We start from the raw sequence: 19,650 nt of genomic DNA, 5'->3' as shown, positions 1-19,650 counted from the left end.
TGTTTGGCCATTTGAAAAGGAATGCGAAAGGCTTCGTGGCCTGGAAATATTGAACTTTGTTGGCATAGAGGGTGTTGATGTCATCTCTTTTCAGATATGATAATGGATGTGATTAAAAGTAGATGTAGAGGCTTACATGGAGTCGGCCCATATTTGTTCACATATAGATCAGATGGTTAATTTTTCTCTCTCCCCTCCATACCCAATACACTCTCTCCAAGCTAAGAATAGATTATTAATTGAGGAAGGAAGGGACCAGTGCTCTGATAGCACATGAAAGAGTCCTGGGTTACTGTACAGTTCCAACCAGAGCATTTCTCCCCTTGAGTAGTTGAATCTGTTACAGGAAATGGAAGCTTGAAACTTACCTAGAAATGGTAAAAGACCTAGATACCTTTATGTAGGAAATGTCTGACATCTATGGGGCAAGTGCCATGATAGGAATCACAGTGTTGGGGGACCAGGTTCTAGCTTTTCATGGACCTTTGTTTTCTGTGCTTGTATCTTCAGGTCCCTGACTATGGTTCCTCAGAGCCTGCCTTCATCTAGGATGGTTCCCCTGGGGATGCTGCTTGGGTTACTGATGGCCTCCTGCTTCACCTTCTGCCTCAGTCATCAGAACCCAGTAAGTGTCTTACTGAAGATAGGTGGAATTCCTAATGAGATCTGAGAGAGTCTCCCTGTCAACCAACAGGGCTTCTGTGGGATGGGATGGACTTTTATTTTTCTTTCTTTCTTTCTTTTTTTTTTTTTTTAAAAGAGAGAGAGAATTTTTAATATTTATTTTTTAGTTATCGGCGGACACAACATCTTTGTTTGTATGTGGTGCTGAGGCTCGAACCCGGGCCGCACGCATGCCAGGCGAGCGCGCTACCGCTTGAGCCACATCCCCAGCCCGGACTTTTATTTTTCTTTCTTAGAGAAATGTGGCTTTTTCTTTTCCATTTCTGAGTTCACTCCCTTCTTGTTTTCTTCTTAATATTATTTTTTGGTTGTAGTTGGTCACAATGCCTTTATTTTATTTATTGTTATGTGGTGCTGAGGATCGAACCCAGCGCCTCACATGTGCTAGGTGAGTACTCTACTGCTGAGCCACAACCCCAGCCCCCATTCCCTTCTTTTTAAAGCTCATGACACAGTTATCCTTTGGGGAAAAGATGATGATGCTATAGTAATGATGATAATAATAAGTAGTTTCATGGGCCAAGCATTATATTAAGTGCTTTATATATAGTCTCATTTAATTCTCTCAATAACCCTATGAAGTATTATTATTATTATTCTCATTTTGAAAAGGAGAAGACTTAGGGTCAGAGATTTCAAGTTACTTGGCCAAAATCACACTACCACTTTGAAGCACAGCTGGAAAGGTCAGGATTCTCCCCATGAGCTGACTGCCTGTGCGGTGAGCACCAAGTAAGATTCTGCTTCTTCCTCTTCTTTCTTGCTTGTGATTTCTCAGGCTTTTTTTTTTTCATATATATATTTTTTTAGTTGTAGTTGGATACAACACCTTTATTTCACTTATTTATTTTTGTACGTGGTGCTAAGGATCAAACCCAAGGTCTCGCACGTTGAGGCGAGCGCTCTACTGCTGAGCCACAACCCCAGCCCTCAGGCTTTCTTTATCCTCTCTCATTTTCTTCTTGTTCTTTCCAGGCCTCTCTTCATTAACTTAGACTTCATTGCTCAGGGCCCCTGTCTTTGTCACAGACAGAAGGAGAATGCCCAAGAAGGCCTAAGTTTGGCCTGGCAGCAGCATGCTAAGCCTCCTGACCTCTTTCTCCTACCTGTCTCAGCAACAGTTTGCCCTTGGCCAGTGCCCCCATGCCCTCCTTTGAGAAAATCTGACTATCAGCTTTCTGACATTTTTATCCTCTCCTGGCCTCCTTCCCCAACCCCCAGCACTCCTACTAAATGTTGGGTAAAGCACTGGAGGCTTTGGAACTGGAGGTCCTTGAAGTGCAAATGACAATTGTGATGAATTTAATAACAGTCCAGCTCAGCCAAGGTTCACCTCTGGCTCATGGCAAGCTTCCACCTTCTCTCTGAAGTCATTTGTTTTTTCTCTGTCTTTCCCCTCACTTTGTGGAGCAGGAGAGAACATACAGTTAGGAGTCACGAATTCTTTTGAGCTTTTAATGTTTTCTGACTAAGATCCTATTGGTGCTGTTTTTTTTGCCTCCTCTTCAAGGACAATGAGAATGGGATCCCAGAGGCCCTTGAAGGTGGGACTGACTGCAGCATGAGGTTGTGGCTGTAACATGGCATTGGCAGTAAAATGGCCCTGAAAACACCTGAGATTCTCAAGGGATTGGGGCTGTGTCCCTTTTCCAACTTGCAGCTCATGAAGATCCCCATGCTCCCTGTTGAGAGCTTTAGCAGAAGCACAATTACCAAAAGCATACTGATGAATTTACTTAAGGACTGTGTGCTAGTAAGTCTCTTTTGGATAATAGTCCAACCAAATAGATGAGCTTTCAGAGCCATAATTATTCTAGCCCATTTATATTAGCTCTATTTAGTGTAGTATCAGAAAAATGTTAATACTGACTTTCAGCAACAGAAGCCGCTTTTATCCTTATGTCTGTTCCTAAGCTGTTTCCATTTGTCATAATCTATCATCATGTGTAAGCACAAGTAGGAGTTGAAGCATCTTTTCTCTCATACCATAAAAATTGCTGCCCTGATGGCATTTAAAATCCAAATTATGTAGCCAGCCACCTTCACAGTAGTGAAAATGGGGTGGGATGGTGGTGCTTGTAATACTTTCTTCAGAGCCTGGAGTCCAGGCAGATGCTCCTGATGACCTGGAATTGTTTTATCTAAAGGCATGTATGTAGGCTAATGGCCATCTAGGACATCATGGCTGTGTGTAACAGTATGATCTGTAGACAGTCTCCCTTTACAGCTCCTGCTATGTACTTCCCTGGAATGCCACATCTTAGATGGAGTATAAATGCCAAAAGGGCTGTGGTTGTGAGATATTGGCCTTAAAAAAGGTGATTGAGGAGAGAGGTGAGATAGTGAATTTCAGTAGAAGGAGCACAGGCCCTTTATATGCTCTCTTTTTACCCACCTACTCTGGCAATTTGAACATTTCTGAACTTTGTTTTCTCATTTGTAAGACCAGGGTGGTACCTTCCTGTTGAGATTTTAGTGTTGATTAAAAGTGATTATATAGACCAAGCACCTATTGGGACTGGCACAATATAGTCAATAAACGTCAGACATTATTTTTAGTATGGGAACAGCTACTTCGTGGTTTCACTTGAGCCTGTGTCAAGCAGGCTTCTGTCCCAAAATGTTGCCCTAGCAGTCTGTCTCTGTCACAGTCTATCAACCTACCATTATAAAGTCATTCATCTTTTTGGATCTTGAAGCTTTTAAGAATACCTTACTCAGATGCAAGTGCAAGAAAGTGTGACTTGGTAAGCTATTGTCAGCTAACGCCTTAGTTGGGGTTTCTTGCCAGTTGAGAGGAAATTGATATTTGGAATGATAATGGTTGGGAGAAGAGTGTGCTCATGATCTAGTATGGAAGGGAGCCCCAAGAAACCAGCTGAGAGGGCACCAAAGCTTGGGATTTACTTAGGGCTGAACAAGGGTGGCCTGCTTCTCTCAGTTCTTGTTTTCTCTTTTCTCCTCAGGACACTGTCTGGGCAGAGAGGCTAGTTTTGCTTGTCATTTCTGTGGGACTGTGTTTGTCATCTGCTCCATGTTTGGGAAGAGGGATGTGCTGGTAGATGTGTTCAGTGATCTTATTGCCCTAGCTTCATTCCCTCAGTGTCCAGGATGCAGCCATTTGGACACTTGACCAGGAAAGAAACACAGAAGTGAATTGGAATTCACATATAGGCTTTGGGTTTTTGAACAGGCCATATATCAATCCTCATCTGTAAAATGGGAATGATAATATGTGCTTCACAGATGAGATTCAGATGAACTGAGGCATGAAAGGCACTTTAACCCAATGGCTGGCCTATGGTCAGGGCTTAATAATGGTAGCTGTTGTGATCACTATAACCCCATTCTCAAGATGCTGCTTTTTCTCAAAACTTCTGGAGCTCCCCTTTTGAACTGACTATCCAATGTGTGAGATATTTATAGCACTTAACCTTTTTCAGTGCTCCTGGCCTTTGAGGATAGCCAGATAAGACTTGGGCAAAATGTCCAAAATCACTCAGAGCCAAATCTGGTGAACAAGGTTAACTGATTGGTCAAGGGAGCACCAGTTTTGTACCATCTTCCACCAAAAAATGAGATGTTCTGTAGATAATGACAGAATTTGGGTTTGTGTTCTAAAATCTGGTTCAAAGATGATACCAAGAGAAGGTGCAGAAATCCTTTTGAGCAGTGACAGGATTATTGCAAAAATGTTTGGTCTCTTTGGGGCTTAAAGCGTGTGGCCTAGTGGCTCTTGAGTCAGTTTGTTTCTTTCCATGTATTTTATTTTTAATTGACACTTAGTAGTTGTACATATTTATGGGGTATAATGTGATATTTTAATACATGTATACGATGTATAATGATAGGATCAGGACTATAGACATATCTCATTTCTTCATGTTGGGAACGTACACAATCTTCTAGTTAGTTTGAAATTATCAATTGTTGTCAAGCATAGTTATTTTACTATGTTGTAGAACACTAGAAGTTATTCCTCCTATTCATCTGTACCTTTGTAACCACTAACCATCTTTTTCCCATTTCCCCCTCCTCCCCCATTTCCCGGGCTCTGGTAACCTCTATTCTATTTTCTAGTTCTGTGAGATTTTTAATTTCTATATATGTGAGAATATAACATTTTTGTCTTTCTGGTCTGACTTATTTCACGTAACATATGTCCTTTAGTTTCATCTTTGTTACTGCAAGTGACAGTTTCATTCTTTTTATGGTCGAATAATATTCCATTGTGTATATATGCCATATTTTCTTTATTCATCCATCCATTGATAGATAGCTGGGTTGATTCCATATCTTGGCTATTGTAAGTAGTGTTGTAATAAACGTGTGAGTGGAGATATTTTTTCCACATACTGATAGCATTTCCTTTGCACATATATCCAGTAGAGTGATTGCTAGATCACATGCCAGTTCTATTCTAGTCTTTTGAGGAGTCTCCATACTGTTTTTCATAAGGGCTATACTAATTTACATTTCCACCAATCAGTGTGTTTCTCTGCGTCCTCACCAGCATTTTTTAAATTGATTTTATTTTTTTAAATACACGACAGTGGAATGTATTACAATTCTTATTACACATATAGAGCACAATTTTTCTTATCTTTGTATAAAGTATGTTCACGCCAATTCATGTCTTTATACATGTACTTGTTTTTTTTGCATTACAATTCTTTTTTTAATATTTTTTTTGTACACAATAACTTTATTTTATTTATTTATTTTTATATGGTGCTGAGGATCGAACCCAGGGCCTTGCAAGTGTGAGTTGAGCGCTCTACCGCTGAGCCATAATCCCAGCACCATAACCCCAGCATTACGATTCTTATTACACATATAGACCACTATTTTTCGTTTCTCTGTTTGTATATAAAGTACGTTGATACCTAATTTGTGTCTTCATACATGTACTTTGGATAATGAAATCCATCACATTCCACTATCCTTGCTAATACCCTGCCCGCTCCTTTTCCCTTCCACTCCTCTTCCCTATCTAGAATTCATCTAATCCTCCTATGCTGTCCTTCCTTACTCCACTATGAGTCAACCTCCTTATATCAGAGAAAACATTCGGCATTTGTGTTTTTGGGATTGGCTAACTTCACTTAGCATTATCTTCTCCAACGCCATCCATTTACCTGCAAATGCCATGGTTTTGTTCTTTCTTAATGCTGAGTAAAATTCCATTGTGTATATATGTCACATTTTTTTTATGCACTCATCCACTGAAGGACATCTAGGTTGGCTCCACAGTTTAGCTATTGTGAATTGTGCTGCTATAAACATTGATGTGGCTTTGTCCTTGTAGTATGCTGTTTTTAAGTCCTTTGGGTATTGTCCGAGGAGAGGAATAACTGGGTCAAATGGTGGTTCCATTCCCAGATTTCCAATGAATCTCCATACTGCTTTCCAAATTGACTGCACCAAAAATTTGCAGTCCCACCAGCAATGTATGAGTGTACCTTCGCCCCCCCACATCCTTGCCAACACTTGTTGTTTGTCTTCATAATAGCTGACATTCTGACTGGAGTGAGATGATATATTAGAGTAGTTTTGATTTGCATTTCTCTGATTGCTAGAGATGATAAGCATTTTTTTCATATATTTGTTGATTGATTGTATATAATCTTCTGAGAAGTGTCTGTTCAGGTCCTTGGCTCATTTGTTGATTGGGTTATTTGTTTTTTCAGTGTTTAGCTTTTTGAGTTCTTTATATACTCTAGAGATTAGTGTTCTATCTGATGTGTGAGGGGTAAAAATTTGCTCCCAGGATGTAGGCTCTCTGTTCACAGTTTGTTTCTTTTGCTGAGAAAAAAACTTTTTAATTTGATTCCATCCCATTTATTGATTCTTGGTTTTAATTCTTGCACTATAGGAGTCTTATTAAGGAAGTTGGGGCCTAATCCCACATGATGAAGATTAGGGCCTACTTTTTCTTCTATTAGACGAAGAGTCTCTGGTTTAATTCCTAGGTCTTTAATCCATTTTGAGTTGAGTTTTGTGCATGGTGAGAGAGAGGGGTTTAATTTTATTTTGTTGTATATAGATTTCCAGTTTTCCCAGCACCATTTGTTGAAGAGGCTATCTTTTCTCTAGTGCATGTTTTTGGCACCTTTGTCTAATATAAGATAATTGTAATTTTGTGGGTTAGTTTCTGTGTCCTCTATTCTGTACCATTGGTCTACCAGCCTGTTTTGGTGACAATACTATTCTGTTTTTGTTACTATTGCTCTGTACTATAGTTTAAGGTTTGGTATTGATACCACCTGCTTCACTCTTCCTGCTTAGGATTGCTTTAGCTATTTTGGGTCTCTTATTTTTCTAGATTGCCGCAGTCTGGCTGGGCACAATTCTTGTCAAAAGAAACGAACTTTATTTTTAGAACCACACACGCCAAACAAAACAGCTCCTCAGGAAAAACCTTCAGAGCCTAACTGCCAACACCGGCTTCCCACAAGCCTCTCCACCTCCCCCCCTCCTCCTGCTCTTGAGGCCGATTGGCTGGGTCACATGAGCGGAGCCAAAAAAGTCCCCCAATGAGCAGCTCCGTGGTCTGAAAGGGCAGGGAAACAGCCCAGTGAGCATCACTGCAGAGGAGCCAATCAGTTGGCAGCTAGAAGTTGCTGGGGCCGCTGTGAGCTGGCAGCTGGGGCCCCTTTGGCTGTGGCTCTCAACATCAGATGAATTTTATAATTGCTTTTTCTATTTCTGTGAGGAATATCATTGGGATTTTGATTAGAATTGCATTAAATCTGTGTAGTGCTTTTGATAGTATGGTCATTTTGATAATATTTAATTCTATCTATGAGCAATATCTTCTAAGGTCTTCTTTGATTTCTCTCTTCAGGGTTCTGTAGTTTTCATTGTATAGACCTTTCACCTCTTTTGTTAAGTTTATTCCCAAGTATCTTATTTTTTTGGGGGGGTAATTTTCCTCACTTCCTTCTCAGAGGATTTGTCATTGACATACAGAAATGCCTTTGATTTATGGGTGTTTATTTTATATCCTGCTACTTTACTGAATTCATTTACTAGTTCTAGAAGTTTTCCTGGAGTTTTTAGGTCTTCTAGGTATAGTATCATATCGTCAGCAAATAGAGCTAATTTAAGTTCTTCTTTTTCTATACATATTCCTTTAATTTCTTTCATCTGTCTAATTGCTCTGGCCAGTGTTTCAAGAACTATGTTGAACAGAAGTGGTAAAAGAGGACATTCCTGTCTTGTTCCAGATTTTAGAGGGAATGCCTTCGATTTTCCTCTGTTTAGAATGATGTTGGCCTGAGGCTTAGTGTAGATAGCCTTTAAGATGTTGAGATATGTTCCTGTTATCCCTAGTTTTTCTAGTGTTTTGAACATAAAGTGGTACTGTATTTTGTCAAATGCTTTTTCTGCATCTATCTAGATGGTCATATGATTCTTATCTTTAAGTCTATTGATGTGATGAATTACATTTATTGATTTCCTTATGTTGAACCAACCTTGCATCCTTGGGATGAATCCCACTTGATCATGGTGCACAATCTTTTTGAGATGTTTTTGTATTCAATTTGCCAGAATTTTATTGAGAATTTTTGCATCTATGTTCATTAGAGATATTGGTCTGAAGTTTTCTTTCTTTGAATTGTCTTTGTCTGGTTTTAGAATCAGGGTGATATTGGCCTCATAGAATGAGTTTGGAAGGGCTCTCTCTTATTCTATTTCCTGAAATAAATTGAAGACTATTGGTATTAGTTCTTCTTTAAAAGTCTTGTAGAACTCAGCTGTGTATCCATCCAGTCCTGGGCTTTTCTTCATTGGTAATCTTTTGATGGCTTCTTCTATTTCCTCACTTGATATTGGTCTGTTTAGGTTGTATATATCTTCCTGGCTCAATCTGGGCAGATCATATGACTTAAGAAATTTATCTATGCCTTCAATGTCTTCTATTTTATTGGAGTATAAGATTTCAAAATAATTTCTGATGATCTTCTGTATTTCTGTGGTGTCTGTTGTGATATTGCCTTTTTCATCAGGAATGCTGGTAATTTGAGTTCTCTCTTTCCTTCTCTTTGTTAGCATGGCTAAGGGTCTGTCAATTTTATTTATTTTTTCAAAGAACCAGCTTTTAGTTTTGTCAGTTTTTTCAATTGTTTCTTGTTTCGTTTTTATTGATTTCTGCTCTAATTTTAATTATTTCTTGCCTTCTACTGCTTTTGCTGCTGATTTGTTCTTCTTTTTCTAGGACTTTGAGATGTAGTGAGGTCATTTATTTGTTGACTTTTTCTTCTTTTAAGGAATGAACTCCATGCAATGAATTTTCCTCTTAGTACTGCTTTCTTAGTGTCCCAGAGATTTCAGTATGTTGTGTCTGTGTTCTCATTTATCTCTAAGAATTTCTTAATCTCCTCCTTTTTGTCTTCTGTAACCCATGTTCATTCAGTAGCATATTGTTCAATCTCCATGTGATGCATAAATTTTTATTTTTTATTTTGTCATTAATTTCCAATTTCATTCCATTATGATCTGATAAAATACATGGTAGTAGCTCTACTTTTTTTGTATTTGCTAAGAGTTGCTTTGTGGCATAGTATATGTAAACATTTATTTATTTATTTATTTATTTATATGCAGTGCTGAGAATAGAGCCCAGTATCTCACACATGCTAGGTAAGCGCTCTTCCACTGAGCTACAACCTTAGCTGTAGGGGACTTTCTTTGGGGGAATACTGGGGTTTAGATCCACAGCGCCTAACCATTGAGCCACATCTCCAGCCAGTTTTTTTTAAATTTTAATTTTTATTTAAACTTTTAATTTTTATTTATAAAGTTTTTAATTTTAATTTTTTATTTTGAGACAGAGTCTTACTAAGTTATTTAGGGTCTCTCTAAGTTGCTGAAGCTGGCTTTAAACTTGTGATCCTTTTGCCTAAGCCTCCTGAGCCACTGGGATTATAGGAGTGTACCACCATTGCTGGTGTGGGGTATTTTTTAATTTTAATTTTAATTTTTTATGGTACTAGAGACTGAATCCAGGGTCTTGTGCATACTGTATTGCTCAGTTGTATCTCCAACCCAACACACATATTTTCTCATTTTAAAATTTGATTTTTTTCTTGTTGTTTGAGTTCCTCATGTATTCTGGATAGTAATACCATGTTAAGTGAATAATTTGCAAATGAATAATTTTCTGCCATTCTTTAGGTGTGTCTTCAATCAGTTATTTCCTTGCTGCACAGAAGCTTTTATGTCATTTTAATTGTTGATGTTTGTGCATTTGGGATTGTATCTAAAAAAAAATCTTTGCCTAGACCAATGTCCTGCAGTGTTTTCCCTATATTCTTGTTTACTTGATTTTTAAAAAATATGGTGAGTGATAGGGGGTCTAGTTTCTTTCTTTTGCTTATGGATATCCAGTTTTTCCAACACCATTTATTGAAGAGACTTTCCTTTCTCCAGTGTATTTTCTTGCTACCTTTGTCAGAAATCAATTGGCTGAGCTGAGTGTGGTGACATGCAACTGTAATCTAACAGTTGGGAGCCTGAGGCAGGGAGATAGATCTCTTGAATCTAGAAATTCAAGACCTACCTGTCTAACATAGCAAGACCTCATCTAAATAAAACTGTTATATGTATATGAAGTGTCTGTGTATAAATATATATGTACTTATATGTATGTATATTATATATATGTACATTATATATATATATACTGTATGCATATATATCATATACATATATATCGTACACAAACACACTCACACACACACACACACACACACACACACACAACATACATCTCAGTTAGCTGCAAATACATGGATTTATTTCTGGATTTGCTTTGTTGTTCCATTGGTCTGTGTGTCTGTTTTTATACCAGTACCTTGCTGTTTTGGTTACTATAGCTTTGTAGTATGTTTTGAAGTCAGATATTGCAATGTTAACATTTTGTTCTTTTTGTTTAGGATTGCTTTGGCTGTTTGGAGTCTTTTGTGATTCCATGTAAATTTTAGGAGTGTTTTTCTGTTTCTGTAAAAGAGATACTTTGTATTTTGATAAGAATTGCATTAAATCAGTAGATTACTTTGAGTAGTATACACATTTTAACACTTCAACTTCTAGTTCATGAACATGGGCTACTTTTTATGTTTTGGTGTCTTCCTCAATTTATCTTAGTTTTTGTAATTTTAATTGTAGTGGTACTTACTTCCTTGATTAAGTTTATTCCTCTGTGAGTGTGTGTGTGTATGTGTACTGTGAATGGGATTGCTTTCTTCTTTCTTGGCATTATTCTTTTATAAAAAAAGCTTTTATTTTTATAGGTTTATTTTGTATCCTGCAACTTTATTGATTTTGTTTATTAGTTCTAACAGGTTTTTTAATATTTTTATTTATTTTAATTAGTTACACATGACAGTACAATGATCTTGACATATCATACATTTGAATAAGATGGGATATAATTTCTCATTTTTCTGAGTGTACAGGTTGCAGAATCACATTGGTTATGCAGTAACGTATATACACACAGCAATAATAATGTCTATTTTATTCTGCTGTCCTTCCTTCTCCCCTTCCCCTTCCCTCCCCTCCCATCACTTTACCCAATCTAATGTGACACACTTTTTTTTTCTCACATTGTCATACATGTATTCTGTATAACAATGAGGGTCTCCTTCCATCTTCTATGCAATTCCCCTTCTCCCTCCCTTTCCCTCCCTTCCCTATCTAGAGGTAATCTTCGTCTCATGCTCTTCCTCCCTACCCCTTTTTGAGTGACCCCTCCTTATATCAGAGAAGACATTCAGCATTTGTTTTTTAGGGATTGGCTAACTTCACTTAGCATAATCTGTTCTAATGCCATCCATTTCCCTGCAAATGCCATGATGTTGTGTGTGTGTGTGTAATCTTTAGGTTTTCCTTTTTTTTTTTTTTTTTTTAGAGAGAAAGAGAGAAAGAGAGAGGGAGAGAGAGGGATTTTCTTTTTATATTTATTTTTTTAGTTTTTGGCGGACACAACATCTTTGTTTGTATGTGGTGCTGAGGATCGAACCTGGGCTGCACGCATGCCAGGTGAGTGCACTACCACTTGAGCCACATCCCCAGCCCTGGGTTTTCCTTTTTTTAAAAAAATATTTTTTTGTTGCCTGTGGATTTTTTTCTTTATTTGTTTATTCATATGTAGTGCTGAGGATCGAACTCAGGGCCCCACACATGCTAGGCAAGCGCTCTACCACTGAGCCACAACCCTAGTTCCTTAGGTTTTTCTAAATATAAAATCTTTTCATTAGCTGGGTACGATGGTGCATGCTTATAATCCCAGCAGCCCAGGAGGCTGAGGCAAGAGGGTCACAAGTTCAAAGCCCACCACAACAACTTAGAGAGGCCCTAAGCAACTCAGTGAGACCCTGTGTCTAAATAAATTAGAAAAAAAGGGCTTGGACATATGGCTCAGTGATTAAATGCCCCTGGGTTTAATCCCTCCTACAAAAAAATAATAATAATCATTTGCAAACAGGGATAATTTAACCTTCTTCTTTCCTATTTGGAATACCCTTTATTTCTTAATTTACCCTGCTCTGGCTAAAACTTTCCAATGCTGTATTGAGTAAGAGTGGTGAAAGTAGATATCCTTTGTTTCAGATTTTAAAGGAAATAATTTCAGCCTGCCCATATGTAGCCTTTATTGTGTTCAGTTATGTTCTTTTTTTCCTTTTATTTTTCAGTACTGGGGATTGAACCCAGGGCCACTCTACCATTGAATGACACTCATGACTCTTTATTTATTTTATCCTTTATTTTATGAGACAAGGGACTGATAAGTTGCTGAGATGACCTTGAATTTATGCTCCTCCTGCCTCAGCCTCTGTAGTCACTGGGTTTACAGGTGTGCACTACCATACCCAATCCTTCTACCTAATTTTTGTGTTTTTTTTTTAAATTATCATGAAGGAATCTATTGAGGTGATCATATGGTTTTTGTCCTTCATTTATTGATACAGTAAATTATGTTTATTCTTTTACTGTGTTTATTATTTAATGTATATTAAACTGTCCCTTTATCTTTGAGATAAATCCTACTTGACATGGTATCTAATCTTTTTGATGTGCTCTTGAATTTGATTTACTAGTATTTTGTTAAGAATTTCTGTTTAGGGCTGGGGATGTGGCTCAAGCGGTAGCGTGCTCTCCTGGCATGCGTGCGGCCCGGGTTCGATCCTCAGCACCACATACCAACAAAGATGTTGTGTCCGCCGAGAACTAAAAAATAAATATTAAAAATTCTCTCTCTCTCTCTTTAAAAAAAAAAAAAAGAATTTCTGTTTATCAGTGATATATATATGTGTGTGTGTGTGTGTGTGTGTGTGAATAAACATATATACATATATACATATATATATATAAAATATATATTTGTAGTTTTCTCTTTTGTTGTGTCTTTATCTGTTTTTGGTATTAGGGTAATGTTGGTGTCATAGATTGAGTTTGGAAGGATTCTGTCCCCTTCCGTTCTTTGAAGTAGTTTGAGAATTGGAATTAGTTCTTCTTTGAAGTTTTGTTAAAAATTCAGCAGTAAAGCCATCCAGTCTTGAGCATGTCTTTCTTGGGAGACTTTTTATTACTGATTCAATCCTCTTACTTATTATTGATCAGATTTTCTCTCTCTTCATGGTTCAATTTTATAGGTTTTATGTGTCCAGAGATTTATCATATTTCTTCTTGGTTTTCAAGTTATTGGTCTATGCATTTGATCCCTAGTACCATAAAACAAAACAAGAAACCCAATATGTTGGTCTGTAGTTGTTCATAATAGCATGTAATGATCCTTTACATTTTTATGGCATCTAATATAATGTCTCCTTTTTCATCTCTGCTTTTATTTATTTGGTTGTTTTAGTCAGTTTTTTCATTGCTGTGACTAAAAGCATGACCAGCACAATGTAGAGGAGAAAAGGTTTATTTGAGGGCTCACAGTTTCAGAGGTGTTAGTTCACACAAGGCTGGCTCCATTCTTCAGGGCCAGAGGTGAGGCTGAATATTATGGTGGAGTGTGAGGCAGAGGGAAGCAGCTCACATTATGGTGATCTAGAAGCAGAGAGAGCTACTCTACTTTCCAGATACAAATACACACACACACACACACACACACACACATACACACACACACACACACACACACACACACAAGCCACGTCCTAATTCCACTTTCTTCTGCCACACCCTACTACTTCAGTTACCACTCAGTTAATCCCTATCAGGGGGATTAATTCAACTGTTTGGGTTAAGACTCTTACAACCTATTCATTTTTCCTCAGGAACATGTTTTTTTTTTTGTATGTGTGTGTGTGTGTTGTTTCATACATGAACTTTTGAGGGACACCACGCATCCAAACTATAACATTGGTTCTTTTCTTTTTTTTTCATGATTAGTCTAGCTAAAGACTTTTTGGTTTTATTTGTCTTTTCAAAAAAACAACTTGGTTTCACTGGTCTTTTGTATTTTTCTTTTTTAGTCTCTAGTTTGTTTATTTCTGATCTGATCTTTGTTCTTTCTTCTGCTAATTCTCAGTTTGGTTCATTCTCGATCTGCTAGTTCATTGAGTTGCCTTGTTAGACTGTGTTTTTGGAATCAATTTTTAAAAACTTTTTCAGTGCTGGGGATTGAACGTAGGGCCTTGTGCATGCTAGACAAGAAATCCATTTTTTAAAAATTTTTGGTACTAGCAGTTGAACTCGGGGGCACTTGACCACTGAGCCACATCCCCAGCCCTATTTTGTATTTTTTATTTAGAGACAGGGTCTCACTGAGTTGCTTGCTTTTGCTGAGGCTGGCTTTGAATTCAAGATCCTGCTGCCTCAGCCTCCTGAGCTGCTGGATTACAGGGGTGTGTACACTGTGTATGGAAAGAAATCCATTTTTTGATGTAGGCATTTATTGCTATAAACTTCCCCTTTAGTACTGTTTTTGCAATATCCCATAGGTTTTGGTATGTTGCATTTTCATTTTCTTTTGTTTTAAGAATTCTTTAAATTTTCCTTTTTATTTCTTCATTGACCCATTTGTCATTCAAGAGAATGTTATTTAATTTTTATGTGTTTATATAATTTGTAAGTTTGCTCTTATTGATTTCTAGTTTTATCCCATTGTGTTCAAAGACTATACATGCTATGATTTTGATTTTTTGAATTTTTGAGACTTGTTTTGTGACCTAATACATGGTCTATATTGAAGAATATTCCATGTGCTGATGAGAAGAATGTGTATTCTGTAGCTGTTGGACAAAATGTTCTATAAATGTCCATTAGATCCTTTTGGTCTAAAATATAATTTAACTCCAATGTTTCTTTGTTGATATTTTGTTTAGATGATCTGTCCATTGATGAAAGTGGGGTATTAAAGTCTCCAGCCATTATTGTATTAGAGGCTATCTTTGTTTTTTTAAAATATTTTTTAGTTGCAAATGGATAAGTACCTTTATTTTATTTATTTATATGTGGTGCCAAGGATCAAATGCAGTGCTTCACATGCCATGCCATGGATCTTTTGGGGTTGACTCTGTTAGGGGCTCTTTGAACTTCCTGGACCTAGATACCTGTATCTTTCCCAAGATTTGGAAAGTTTCAGCAATTATTTCATTGAATAGATTTTCTGCACCTTTCTGCTTATGAATGGTTGCTTGCTTAATGGTATTCCCATGAGTATCAGGCTTCATTCATTTTTTTTTAAAAAATTCATTCTCCTTTTTGTATAACTAGGTTATTTCAAAAAAATCCTTCTTCAAGCTCAGAAATTCCTCTGTTTGCTAGTGTGCTATTGAGGTTGTCAACTGTATTTCTTATTTTACTTACTTTTTTTTTTTTTTTTTAGTTGCAGGGTTTCTGCTTCCCTCTTTGTGACCTCTGATTCAGTGACAGATTTCTCATTCTTCATATCATGAATTGCCTTCCTAATGGTTGACTTGTCGGTGTTCTCTTGGGTTTCATTAAGCTTTCTTTTAAAAAAAAAATTTTTTTTTGTAGTTGTAGATGAACAGCATGGCTTAATTTTGTTTATTTTTATGTGGTGCTAAGGATTGAACCTGGTGTTTCACACGTGCTAGGTAAGCACCCTGCCACTGAGCTGTAGCCCCAGCCCCTCATTAAGCTTTTTAAATCATTAATTTGAATTCTTTTTTCAGGCAGTTCATTGATTTTCTTTTCTTTATGGTCTGTTGCTAGAGAATTATTGTGTGGTTATGGAGGTGTCATGCTAACTTGCTTTTTGATGTTTCTTGTTTTCCCATGTTGATATTTGTACATCTGATGGATTAATTGCTTCTACCAATTTTATAGGGTTTCTTTTGCAGTAAAAGACTTTCTCCTGGTTGTGAGTGCTAGGGTGTTGATTGGTCAGGCTGTGTTGGTTTTGGTTCCATGTGGGCCCTGTAGCACACATAGCTTCTTCAGCTGTAATCAGTGTTGGTGTAATCAATGTGGTATCTTAGTAGCCTAGGCTGCAGCAGTTGTGGGATTGTACTTAAGTTCTCTTAGATGGAATGGGTTTGCTGGCGGCTTTGGGTGCGCTTGGCTGTGGGTGTGGCTGCCTGGTAGTTCCTGTGGGTTATGTGGGGATGGAGATGCTCTGGCGGGCCTGTGCATGCAAGGTGTGACTGGTTTTAGAATTCTCTCCTTGTTTTGTACTTTTGACAGTTTGCCATGGACAGACTCTTTTTTGATTCGATATATTAGGGGTTCTTTGAGCTTCTTAGGCCTAGATACTTATCTTTCCAAAGATTTGGAAAATAAAAGACTTGTTGCAGTATGCCTAGTAGTTGGGCACATGGGCTGTACTCTACCGTTGGGTCCAGGCAGGGTGCCCATGTGTGTTCAAGAGCCTGGGATTCACCTGATTAGGGCAGGCTGCCTGTGTGCTTCTTAGGACCTCAATGGGCCGCGCTTCTAAGAATGGGCCATCTAGTTGCTTCTTGGGGCTGCAGCAGGATGAACTGGGCCTCCTGGCTCCTTCTTAGAGGCCTCAGAAGACCAAGCCACTCAGTGCTGGCTGCTAGGTTACCTCTTGGGGGCTGCCTGGCTGCTTCTAGAGCTGGGTCTCTTGAGTTGCTGATGGCAGATGCCAGCTGCTTCACAGGATCCAGATGGGAGGAGTCTCAAGATGGCATTGTGTAACAGGAACCTTGGTAGGGGAATGCACAATTTGGCCTGAGCAATTTGTTAGTCTGGCAGCTCCCCTACACTGTGCTCAGTGCTTGTGGGGGCTGCTGGTTTATCCAATAGTATATGCCTCAGATGTTTGTGGTATGAGTGGGAACTGCTCTGAACCTCTGGCTACCCATTCCTCACCAAGCAAAGTCCTTCTTGATTCAGGGTTGATTTTGAGAGATGGAACAGTAGATGTTGTATGCTTAGTTCCCTTCTTTACAAGGCCATCGTGTATTTCCGTGTTCCACAATTTCTCTCCCACATCCCTACTCCAGAGCTGTGTCTCAAACACTCAGGTGGAACAGTGTTTTTTTTTTGGGGGGGTTACTGGGGATTGAACCCAGGAGCACTTAACCACTGAGCCACATCCCCGGACCTTTTTCTTTTTGTATTTTATTTATTTATTTGGTAAGCAGCAAAGAGGCATTTATTGCAAGCTAGCTCGGTTCTCTGTGAACACAGCAACTGGTGACTCTGAGAGGCCCTTTCTATATTTTATTTAGAGACAGGGTCTCTGAGTTTATTAATGCCTCCCTAAGTTGCGAGGCTGGCTCTGAACTCACGATCTTCCTGCCTCAATCTCACAAGCCACTGGGATTACAGGGATGTGCCATCACACCTGGCTCAGCTGTTGTTTTTTTTTTTGTTTTGGTCCTGTGTTCTGGAGGAAAGCATCCAGGCACCTCTTGTCAGCTATCTTGCTGGGCACACTCATTAGTCTCTAACACCCCTACCTCCAGTTGTTGTTTTTTGTTTTTTGGTACTAGGGATTGAACCAAGGATGCTTTGCCACTGATCTGTAGTCCTAGTGTCCCCCCCCACCCCGCTTTTAAAGTATGTTTTTAATTGTTGACAGACATTTATTTCATTTATATGGTGAACCCAGTGCCTCACACATGCTCTACCACTGAGCTACAACCCCAGCCCCCTAGCCCTTTTAAAATTTTTATTTTTGAGACAGGCCTCACTAAGTTGCCAAGGGTCTTGCTAAATTGCCAAAGCTGGCCTTAAAGTTGCAATCTTCCTGCAATCCTAAATTGTGGGATGATAGGTGTGTACACTGTGTCCAGCTAACTCCTCTTCTTGAACCTCCTCTGTTAATTTTGTTAGTGAAATCTTAAAAAAGAGACTTTCATTTCTCCTATCATCAGCATGAAAACTAGGTCTACCTGGATTTTGAAAGGTTTCCTGCCATCTTCTCATCTTTACCATTTACCTTGTCTTTTTCTGCTTCTCTTAATGATGAGACTTGTTTTCTAGCTTAAAGCTACATCCTCTAGGAGTAGCTATTGATAAAGTAAAGCAAAAGGTGCAATTTGGAGCATAGATGTTTAGTTTGGCCCTCTTAGTGTTCTCAAAATGAGAACATTTCACATAAAAGCTGAATTTATGTTTCTCTTCAAGTTGAATGCCTGTTGGCACTGGTGAACCAGCTGGGTAGCAGCTGTTTCCTTAGTTAGGGTAGGAGAATTGCAGTTTTCATAGTCCACCACTCCCTGTTGTTTACACCTGGCCCACTTCACTCATTTACATCCATTCTTGCCTGTTCCCTGGAGGTATTTGATTGACACACCTCTGAGGTAAATTTTTATTGTTGTTCTCAAATTCTATGGTTAGTGCTTCTGGTAGGGGCTGAGTACCTAGATTTCAGGTACTTCTGGTGCTTCTGATGGAGGCTGAGTACCTAGACAAGGTAGTATTTGTTCTAGAATGTGGGGTTAGTGCCTGCCTCTAGAAGTCTGAAGTACTTTGGGCTTCCCTCATTCTAAGGTTCAGAAGACATGTCCACCTATGGAAGGGAGCATTTATTCATTCATTTGTTCATCAAACTGCGCTAGGCTTGGGAGATACAGTGATGAAAGAGACCAATGCAGTGCTTGCCCTCAGGAAACTTGGTTGTCGGAATCCTTGATCTCCATGTCCTTCTGATAACCTGTCATTTCTTTAGTTTCACAAGCACATCTGCTTTTCTGATCCTAATTTTCTTTTGAGCTTAGTTTTGTGCAATCTTAAAGTTGAAAAGATAGGAGAAGTTTGAAGGGCCAGGCTACACAGGTGACCACCATTTCAAACTGACCTGCCTGAATGAATGGTGTATTGTGTGATTACTATTGAATGCCACAGCACAGACTCATCTTACCTGGAACCTAGGACTGCCTATTAGATTGCTTAATAGTAATGGCTACCGTGTACTCGGGGATGGTACAGCTTACACTGTACTTCTTCATCTAATGTATGAGCTAGATATTGTTATTATTTCTACTTTACAAATGTGGAAACTGAGAGTTAGAAAGTTAAGAGTTACAAGAAACTGGGATTCAGACTTAGTGTTATCTGATCAAGAGCTTGAGTTCTTAACCATTGTGCTATAATTGGTGCCCTCATTATTTGTAAAATGATTTGAGGGCCCTCTTTTTGCCTAAGATATTTTCTGTGAAATTCTGCCATCTTAGTTTCATGCTTTTATTTCTTTTTAAACATGAAAATTCTTGGAAGGGCTGTGCATTGTCATCATCAACACCTTAGCACCCTAACCTTTTCTTTGACAGCTAATTAAAGATCAGACCTTGAGGGACCCAGGTAAGCAGGAGTTCCTTTCTGGATCTGGAACACTATTAGAAGAGATGCATGAACATAGCATTTCCCAGACAGTGTTAGAGGAGTTGAAAGCAGGAGTTCCTTTCTGGATCTGGAATACTACTAGAAGAGATGCATGCACATAGCATTTCCCAGACAGTGTTAGAGGAGTTAAGAGTTCAAAATGAGATCTGTGTGAAGTACTCAGCCCAG

At 38.5% G+C, this 19,650-nt stretch overlaps 1 protein-coding gene across 4 annotated transcripts in view; it reads left to right on the top strand.

The window, feature by feature from the left end:
* The window catches only part of Sil1 (SIL1 nucleotide exchange factor), a 257,779-nt gene that overhangs the window by 62,947 nt on the left and 175,182 nt on the right, over window positions 1-19,650 (top strand). For all 4 annotated transcript variants that reach the window (XM_005327263.5, XM_078045997.1, XM_078045999.1 and 1 more), the window contains one exon: window positions 511-625. In XM_005327263.5, coding sequence (XP_005327320.1) covers window positions 521-625 — 105 coding nt within the window. In that variant the 5' untranslated portion in view covers window positions 511-520. The remainder of the gene's footprint in view (window positions 1-510; window positions 626-19,650) is intronic.

Source organism: Ictidomys tridecemlineatus, chromosome 1, assembly GCF_052094955.1.
Source record: "Ictidomys tridecemlineatus isolate mIctTri1 chromosome 1, mIctTri1.hap1, whole genome shotgun sequence".
NCBI classification, from domain to species: Eukaryota; Metazoa; Chordata; class Mammalia; order Rodentia; family Sciuridae; genus Ictidomys; species Ictidomys tridecemlineatus.
The sequence above is the reverse complement of the archived record's forward strand: the minus strand, read 5'-3'. Positions and strand labels throughout refer to the sequence as shown.